This window comes from Pyxicephalus adspersus, chromosome 10 (assembly GCF_032062135.1).
Source record: "Pyxicephalus adspersus chromosome 10, UCB_Pads_2.0, whole genome shotgun sequence".
Lineage (NCBI taxonomy): Eukaryota > Metazoa > Chordata > Amphibia > Anura > Pyxicephalidae > Pyxicephalus > Pyxicephalus adspersus.
The window spans coordinates 7,428,222-7,438,405 of NC_092867.1; the positions used below are offsets into that span (position 1 = coordinate 7,428,222).

The 10,184-nt window shown below is 38.8% G+C and overlaps 1 protein-coding gene across 1 annotated transcript in view; it reads right to left on the minus strand.

Annotated features, from left to right (window-relative positions):
- LOC140339905 (kinesin-like protein KIF21A) overlaps positions 1–8,924 on the minus strand; it is a 34,456-nt gene extending 25,532 nt beyond the window's left edge. Inside the window, exons 1-4 of the mRNA XM_072424818.1 lie at positions 8,919–8,924; positions 8,177–8,280; positions 5,938–6,050; positions 3,143–3,248 (exon numbers count right to left, since the gene is read on the minus strand). Coding sequence (XP_072280919.1) covers positions 3,143–3,248; positions 5,938–6,050; positions 8,177–8,280; positions 8,919–8,924 — 329 coding nt within the window. The remainder of the gene's footprint in view (positions 1–3,142; positions 3,249–5,937; positions 6,051–8,176; positions 8,281–8,918) is intronic.
- Between the last annotated feature and the right edge of the window lie 1,260 nt (positions 8,925–10,184).

A 10,184-nucleotide genomic window follows, 5' to 3' on the forward strand; every position in this document is an offset into this window, starting at 1 on the left:
CATGCAGATAGTGTCCTGGTAAGGATTTCAACGTGGGATCTAGCACTGCAAAGGCCAGAGTGCTAACCACTCTTTTCCTTTAATTCCTGGAGGCTCAGCATCACATGTGGGCGATACCAAGGATGATCTGCATGCTAATGCAGCCTCTGAGCCACTGTGCTGCCCCCGATATAGGCAAATGGAGAAATGTACATGAAAAGGACAGGAAGAAGTAGAAGTGGGGAATTACAATGTAGCCTGGTAGATACAATTTCCCGGAGTGCTTTACTCTGATCAGCTGGAAATATAAACCCACAAAACCTATTTTCAGGTAGAAATATAAATCCACTGGACTATGTAGGGTTTAGATCTGCTTGATGCAATAGCTGTGCACCTTGCAGCAAATTCTACTCCCAACTTTAATCTCTTTTAGGAAAAAAAATGGACTGTGACAATGAGGCATCCTGCAAATTGGCAGATATATCTGATCACATTAGGTCCGTCTTCATTGCTTGGCAGGATTTGAACTAGGAAACTATTGGAAATCACTGCTATTAAGCATATGACCAACATAAGACCTCCATGTTCCAATTTGTTTGGCCTTTACCAATGCGGGCATATTCTGCAAGGGGTGGCATGCAACCAAAGAAAAACTCTTAATCTGTTGCTTGAATGTTCTCAGCAGCATTTATAGGAAAGCAGCCAAGATTGGCCTTATGCAAGAATCAGAATTTTCAGATTCAGTAATATCCTGCCTGACCTCATGCTGATAACACATGCTGTCTTCCCAACTCCTGATAGCACATAACTGTATTATATAACAGAGTCGGAGAAATAAACTGTATGTTCACTTAAATGAAAAAAGTGGAGACTTCTTTCCTTCATCTCTTACTTTATCTCAATTGGTTTCTATTATTCATGAATAAAAAAAAAACCCTGTGTAAAATGATTCAACCTGTATAAAATGATTTTCGGTTACAGTTTGGTAAAAGCTGGGTCACAATACAAGGGCCACCACCTGCCTACAGCTTAAAAAATTCAGGAGAGAACACTGCAGTTCCATTTATTAAGAAGGCTTTCTTGTAAGTTTCTGACCACAGAAGGAAATTTATGTTCTTTTAGTCAGTTTGTGTCCCCAATTCCTCCTAAGGACCTACAGAATTCCCATAGTCAGATTGTTGCTCTCAGTCCCAATCACACATGGGTCCCCATGGAGAATAAAAGATCTGTGATGTCAGCAAAACCCAGCAAGCTCCATTTTAGTCACTGCATCCAGGCCTTGGGGTTTGGGGAAATAAAGGATCCTATTAAGTACATAATTATGTTGATTGTTGATGTTATGTACAATACCAAGCTGGGAGACGGACAGTGAAGTCAAGCAGTCCAGCAGATCAGAGCAGATAATTCTCAGACTTCAGGTGACTTCTGACATTCAGGATGCAGATTCGGGGATGCTCAGGTAAAACAAGTAAAGCTAAACAAAATGGTAGGGGGGTTGTGGGTGGTTCACATGTAAGCCTGCACAATAATACAAAGTTAATGTGTATTGGCAAAAAACAACATATCCAATGTTCAACCCAGAAATTTTAAGCCAGACGGGAAGAAATTGTAGGCGTGTATTGTGACCAAACTCATCAATTACCAAGCAAAAACAGCCGGGTGGTCAAAGACAAGTGCCCGGTGGTGAGCTCGGGAGAACACTGTATTTCTGTTTATTGCATATTGAGTCTTTTTTTAAAATGCTGCATGTACAGAAAATACTAGGTAAATTACCAGAATTCCAGTATTGCCATTTTTTTTGCAGTGTTATAACCACTGTCTAAGTTCTCCTGTGCTGGACTACAGGACACGTATCCCTGATGTTACTGAGATAATGAGAGACTGTTTTGTAGTCCAGCATGGACAATACGTTGGAAGCTCATTGGATTTAATGTTCTTTAGTTGTTTAGACATCATTTTTCTAGCTGTGCCGATGCGGGAACGATTCCTGTGACAAGAACAACTTCTACTAGGAGTAAGGAACACCAGAAAAGAAAAACAAAACATTATGCTAAGTCCCTCAACCCTAGTCCTAAAAGGCCACATGAAAGCCAGATTTTTATACAAACCATTATTTTCTGACTCTGTAAACTGTTCCTTACTGCTGTATTAAAAATGTGTGCAAGATACTGGCCCTGGACTGGTAAAGACCCCCGGAAAAGATACCAATAAAATAAAGGATTTTATACATCCATTCTTCTTTCTTTATGAACATTTGTCTGACCAAAGCCTAACTGAACCCAACTTTGAAGTCTCTGTTGTGATATTTGAGGATGACGTACAGTTAAGTCCATAAATATTTGAACAGAGACAACTTTTTTCTATTTTTGGTTCTGTACATTACCACAATTAATCTTAAATGAAACAACTCGGAGGCAGTTGAACTGGCAGATCAAATGTAGGAACGAAGAGTAGTCTGTATCCCTTCTCCCCTTTTATTTCTTTGATATTATCCAATGGAATATATGAAAAAAAAATATGATAATATAAGGAGGGGGCGAAGAATTCTGGCGCACGCGCATTAGCACCTTATAGATGCCAAGAGCCCAGCATATAAACTGGAGGTTTTGGCAGCTGTAACCCTTTACAACACATATACCCATTTATGGCTGTGCTCTGATACAATGTGGTATATCTCAGCAAAGTCAATCAATACCCCTGAGGAAGACTAAATATAGGTGCAACACGTTTGGTTCCAATTTTAAAAAGATGGCAGCATCCATACCCTTGTGACTTATCTTGTTTTGATTAATACTAGTAGTCAATTGTCTAGTGCCACATGTTGGCCCTTCACAAAGTAAGGTTACTATATGTTGTATGGCAAAGTTGTTATGAATTATTAAGATGATATATTATATGCAACAACTCTCAATTTAAATATTTATCATAATTTCTGGCAAAACACCTTGTCTTTTCTCTTTATCTTTTATCACTGCCTTGTTTGATTACCAGGGGTTAGCCCAGTTTACCACGAAGAATTTAATGTTAGGCAACACCTCTCCACTCCTATGTACTTTGTTTTCTCTATCATCCAATGGGGATTGAAAGATGAAAATATTGGCTGCATTCATTAATATTTAGGCTCCTTGTTGTATATTTAGAAAAAATTGCCTGCTGGTCCCACCTCCCAGAGATGATATATGTGTCATGGATGAGGACTGCAGTCACCAAATCACTATGTCCTTCCAAGCTGTGAACGAGGAATCGGGAGTCCTGGAGTGGAGAGGGATCTGTGAGGAAAGTGGAAAAATTATGGGGTTAAACATATTTATTCACAGAACAGAGTCAAGGTGAAACAAGTGGTGTCATGGTGAAAGGTGTGTAGAGTATTGAGAGCACAGTGTGCACAAGGCAAAGAGGGAGAGAGAAGCGCTAAGATTCTATAACAGTGGCAGGCGGAGTAAAGAGAATAGAGATGTGAACAAGAGTTTAAGTTGATATAAATCAGTGGTCGCCAACCTTTCTGACCTCACAGACCACTAAATTCATAATTTTAAATCCCGCGGACCAGTAATATTAATTTTTTTGAAAAGATAAATACATTTGTAAAATAATGATCTTCCTAATGGTGCCTGACAAGGACTGTGGCGGCTCTGATTCATTGATCAGCTCACGGTTAATTGAAGTATTACTATTGTTACTATTATCATAAGTTGCATTATCTTTGGTATTACTAAAGAAATACCAATAAAGTTGTTTGCTTTTCCTTCCTCATTGTGGGTTTATCTTTTTTGAATTTAACACCAAACAAGAAATGATAATTATCAAAGTCAAACTATTTGATGCCAGCTAATATAAATTAAATATATTCCTTACAATACAATTAAACAAAAACTGAGCCAATAGGCCCAATTTTCTAAAGCTCCCTAAGACTGGAGAATATAAACTATCATGGGAGGACCTGGGTGATCCAAGAAACCTGCAACCCAGGTTTGTTGGATAACCCAGGTTCTCCCATGATAGTCTATCTTGTCTTGAGGAACTTTAATAAATCAAGCCTATTATCCCTATCACTGCTAAATCTTTTTTTAAATTTCATACACATTGTAAAATAAATATGATTTTAGTTAAAGTGTTTATCACGCACAAATTGTCTGTGAAAAATACACATTTTTGGTAAATTAAAAAATAATGAGGTTGTGTTGGGTAAGTAAGTCCTGTATTGTAACATTTGCATAAGCACACACAATGGCAAAAAACAACATCTAAAATTGTCTGCTTTTTAGTGCTCAACAGTTTAGAGATAAGTCAACTATTGCTGTGAATTATTGAACTCACTCACCCAACAGGAATATTTTAGGTCAACTAACTATTCATTACCATTCAGGGCAAAATGGTTGATTCTTTTGAAATCTCCCTCTTATACACCCACTGATATTTGCCTTTGCAGGGCTTCCCCACATTTTGCTCTTTATTTAGCTGGAGGCTAATATTGAACAGTGTTGGAGCTTACAGTGGATTAACAATCTGTTCTCCTTCTTCAGGTGACAGTCATCTTCCCCATAACCAAAAGTGGAGCATATTTCCAGGGCTCCCACAAAGTAACAGAGGGGGGGACAGTGGTCAAGGTAATTATCAGTGGGTTGTAGGAAGTTTGCACTGAATGAACAAAGTGAGTTTTTTTATTTTAAATGGAAGCTTTAAGTACAAAAACAAGAATGTTGCCATTGCTAAATTGTTTTTAAAGTTGCCAGGTCCATTACTGAAGTCCTAATGCTGACTTCACTACCACTCACTTGGAAAGAGTACACAGGATTCAGACTTCAATAACCACCTGCTGTTCCAGTTTGCAATCAGTAGTTAGTGAAGCAAAGTTGAACATGACAGCTTTGGAACTAATAAAAACAAATAGGCAGTGGCTGCTCCCATGTATCTGTTGTTAAAGACTCACTTTGGCTTTTATTATCATTTTACTGTGCTGCCATTCTTCCTGGTACATGTGCTAAAATATATAATGAACACAACAGGGAGAATGGGACCCCTTTGTTGCATCTCAGATGCTGAGATCTTTAAAAGAAAGTCAGCAGCTCTGTGCCAGATTTTCTATCTGCTAAACAATGGTTGCACCTCATCTGACCATGTCATTGATGTACTGCTGCCTTTATAAAGCTGAACTCTAGGCAGATATAAGAGGCACAAATGGACGCAAAGCTGTATTCATTAATAAACAGCTCATATAACTAGGAAGGACAGGTGGAGGCAAATGTAATAGGCAATACATTTACCTCTCTACTGTTCATTCCCAGATGCAGCTAAAACTATTCTGAAGCGAAGCAGCTCAAAGCTTTTGGTCTATGTTCTCTCTGCTACCTGTCCCTGCTATTTCAATAATGGGATTACTTAATGACACCCAATGGACCTTTATTGCAAAAACTAATTAAATTCATAAAATTGATGAGACTGGATGTAAAAGGACTAAAGGTCCTTATGGTGATGTGCTTCAGAAATGTGCTTAGCGCTCTGCTTGCCCGCTATTAAAATGAATGGGAAAAAAAGCCGGAGGACAGCCTGGCCAGGTAATCTGTCAAAGTCATGTAACCAGACTCGCCTTCAATCATGAATTATTTTGTTCGGCGTTAGTAGCCCCCACAGACCTGAAATGTACCTTCCATCAATAAACTAATTTTCCTTTTTTTTGCTCCCTCCACCTTCCCCCTTTCTTGTTACATAATTACATGTACTTTTTTCTTTTTAGTACAGCTAATATCTTTTTATTCAAGTGGTGCTCCCTCTTATTTTCTGTTTTCACAGCTAGTCAAGGATTACCTTGACTGCCACCCCCCTTGCTTAGTATCATATTCTGGAGCTTTGCTTTATTAAATAGATACAATGGTTTACGATATCTGTATAGAGATGACTAGTGCAGGTATACAGTCATTTTTGTTAGAAGGTATCCTTTTTATATGACTCATATCTCACCTTGACCCTTCGGTTTTATTTTTGATGCAGGCTGAGCTGATTTCACTTTCGGGGCTGTTTTAGGAACATTTTGCTCCTTCACTGGAGGCTCTGGGACTGAGGTGGGTTGCAAGCTGTAAGGAAAAATGGACAAAACTGATTATCAAACTCATAAGACCTCCCCTTTAAACTTCATTCTTTGGGCTTGATTTATTAAAGCTCTCCAGGGCTGGAGTGGATACACTTTCATCAGTGAAGCTGGGTGATCCAGCAAATCTGGAATAGATCTGGTCCAGGATTCAAAGCATTTAACAAATAGCAAATGACTTTTAAGAAATCCATTCCAAGTTTGCTGGATCTCCCAGCTTCACTGATAACAGTGTTATTTTCTCCAGCCTTGGAGAGCTTTAATAAATCAGGCCCGTTGTATTTAAAAACAAAAGACAAGCAATAAAATGTGCACAGCCTACAAACACATCATCCAATCATAAATCATCTTTCAAAGGTCTCACTTTAAACATATAAAAATCTTACTGGTTGTTGTGGAACACTAAATTCTGAATGTTATGGTTTTTCTATAATAATATTTCCTTGTTTTGTTTGGTTTTCCACACTCTGCTAAAGCCAAACTCTGCATTCAAACCGATTACTTAATAGTGATAAAGGACACAAATCCACTATCTAAACCTAACCCTTTAAATGAAGTCCTGACATCACAGCAGAGCTGTAAGTGGGACCTAGTAAGTCCTCCCACTACAGGTTGCCTGCAGTAAATTACAGGGGGCCGACACAATACCAGTTACTCTGCGCAAGGAGAGAGAACAGCAATAAATGGTCTGTATTACAGGAATCTCCTGCACGGGGGGGGAAGGCAGTAGCCGTTTAATACTGCATGGGTTTGGCAGAGTTTTCTAAAGGACACTATTGTATGTATAAAGAAGTGAATTTGGCATATGCACCTGGAAGATTTCCATGCAGTGAATGTTTAGTAAATGCCAGATTCATAACCTTACAATGCCTCTTAAACCCAGGTAAGAATACATGTATCCTATAGGTATACAACATTTGTTTAGCCTGGATTAAGACTTTATAGCCAATAATACCACCAAATTAGACGCCCCTAATTAGACGCCCCTAACGCCCCCTGGCCGATCCGGCCTAATCCCGGCCTGCAACCCGTGGTGGAGCTGCAACAAACTACTGGAGCCTCCAGAGCACTGCATGCGGCTCTTGGGATTTCGTGTTGTGGTTCCCTTCCCTATTTACTGGGGAAATAGGGAGCATTCCCTCTCCTCCGTTTGCATTGTGGAGGAGAGGGATTTCCCTTCAGGGGGCGTTCCTGGTGGGGGGCGGAGCCATTTGGGCGGAACCTGCCTATTACTGAAATGCCTATTTGCTGAGCTCTGTCCTGGAGCATCTAAATCAAAACCCTACAACAGATTGCCATATTAGACCTACATCAGACCCCTAAATTAGACTGAAACCAGAAACCAAAAAAAAAAAAATCATGTGTGTGTAAATCGCGTTCTGTGGCTGTTGTGAGGAACCTGGAAACTGCCATGCTGTGTGGCTGTGCTGAGAAGCCTGGAAACTGTCATTCTGTGTGTCTGTATAGGGAATCACTTAGATCCTCCTGTCTGTATCTGCTATGAAAATCCCAGAGATGATTTTTGGGAATAAGGTGCTGCATCACGTGACATTCATTAACAAAAACTTGCAAAGCAAATACATGAAGCAGAAGTGGTTTAGGATCACTCTCCTAAATGATGTGTATCTTTCATCACTGCTGTGGCGACCAAAGAGCTCAGGGGCCTCAGACACTTATGGGTTAAGAGGCAGAAGATGGAAATACAGTGCATACGAAGGGGGCAGGCATTACAAAGTTCAAACAAAATAAGGGAGTGGTAGAAAGCGTACACAATTATAGGGGTCACTAAATAACTATGGCACAAATACCTGGGAACACTTAATGTGTAGCATGTCTCCCTGCCTACTTTTTAACCACCTGGCTATAAAAAAACTCTGGGGGGAACACTGAAATAGAGGTTTACCTTCTTCTAAGTTTTTACTGTTATGATCATGTTGGGGTAATTTATTCCACTGGTAAAATTTCACTGAGAATTTTTGCATGGAATTCTCACCATTGAGATCAACAAGAGCCAAAAGGGCACTTTGTGACAAATTCTTTTAGGAACTAAAATAGCAGTCCTGGCTTGGCTTGAAATCAAACAACAAAACATTTTTTTTATTTACTTCAGACCTGCGTTGTTCCTTGGCTTTAGTTCCAGCATCCTTGGGTTCCACTTTCAGATTTCGAGACAATAATTCTTCTACATGTCTGCGCAGTTCAACCTTAAGAGATACCTAGATGCATAAAAGAAAAAGATAGAAACTGAGTAATTCATAACACTTATAACACAAATTCAGAAATCACAGCAACATAGACACATATTGCCTGATCTATTAAGGTTCTCCAAGGCTGGAGAAGATAAATTATCAAAGGAGAATCTAGGCGATTCAGCAAACTTGGAATGAATTTCTTTTTTGATATTGGATTTAATTTGCTATTTGTTGGCAAATGTTTTCAATCATAGACCAGATCCATTCTGAGTTTGCTAGATCACCCAGGTTCTCCCAAGATAGTCTGTCCTCCCCAGTTCTGGGGAACTTGAATTAATCAGACCCATAGAAACAAATTGAGAAAAACAAATTAAACTCAGGATTAAAATACAGAATCAACACAATCTGCATTTTGTGACTGTCCAAGCATGGAAGGGAAAGGGGACATGATGCCAGTCTTACATTTAGCCCAAATGCAGGCAGAGAGCAGGAAGTACAGCTGCCTAATTTCCCAGGAAAACTTAACTCCGGCCTAATGCACATGAACAGATGTCCTGCTAATTTTGCAATCAACTGGCTAATTAAATTAATAAAAAATTAATCACATGTGCCACTGGATGTGCTTGAACTTTGACAACATGTGTTTTGTCTTTGATACCTACCAACATGTCTGGTCTAGCTACAACTGTTGGGACTTCAAAAACAAAAAAACAGCCATTAACAGCCATTAAACATCCATTAAAATTGATTGGCATCAATCAGTGGTACCTTAACTTCTTTTAAATTAGCAAAGTTCTATAATTCTATATTTTAGTATTTTCCCAATGCTGGAGAGAGTGTGGTTCTCTGGGTACCTTGCCACACTTGTGGTATTGTAATTATATCAGTTCTTTTTGGAACCAAGTCTTCAATATATTTGATATCACACATATCCGAATTTCTGCAACTGCTAATATAGCATATTACCTAATACAGTACCTAATAATAATACATATCTGGTTATTCAAATTTTACTTACAGCTAAACTACTTATTACGAGAAACTAGAAATGCATCTCTCCTTCTAACCATAAGGAAATTATCCCTGATCTTAACCTTCACTGTAAGTGAATGTATTATTATTATTATACAGTATTTATATAGCATTGACATATTACGCAGAGCTGTACAAAGTCCATAGTCATGTCAATAGCTGTCTCTCAAAGGAGCTCACAATCTAATGTCCCTACCATAGTCATATGTCTAATAGAGTCTAAGGTAAATTTTTTGGGAAAACCCCCAAAATGTTATAGATTTTCTGAAAGCAAATTTTTAAATTAAGATATATGAACAGATGTCCATCGAATCTATAATTATTATTATTACACAGTATTTATATAGCGCCAACATATTACGCAGCACTGTAAAAAGTCAATAGTCATGTCACTAGCTGTCCTTCAAAGGGGCTCACAATCTAATGTCCCTATCATAGTCATATGGCATAAATACTAACTGCCAATTAAACTAACTGCATAAATTTTGGAATGTGGGAGGAAACCAGAATACCCGGAGGAAACCCACACAAACACCGCGATAACCTACAAACTCCATGCAGATAGTGTCCTGGTAGACATTCGAACCTGGGACCTAGCCCTGCAAAGGCTGAAGTGCTAACCACCGAGCCACCGTGCTGCCCGCTTATGAACGTATAATCGCAGCCAATCAAATATTTATTTCTTGCATTGAAAATTAAAATTATGTTCTAATGCATGTTGTTAACATACTACAGGTAGTCCCCAGGTTGCACACGAGATAGGGACTGTAGGTTTGTTCTCAAGTTGAATTTGTATGTAAGTCGGAACATGTACATTATTTTAATAAATGCAATTAGGACAGATGTTTGTCTCAAAAAAAAACTTTATGGGGCCAAGACATTCATAAACTTCTCGA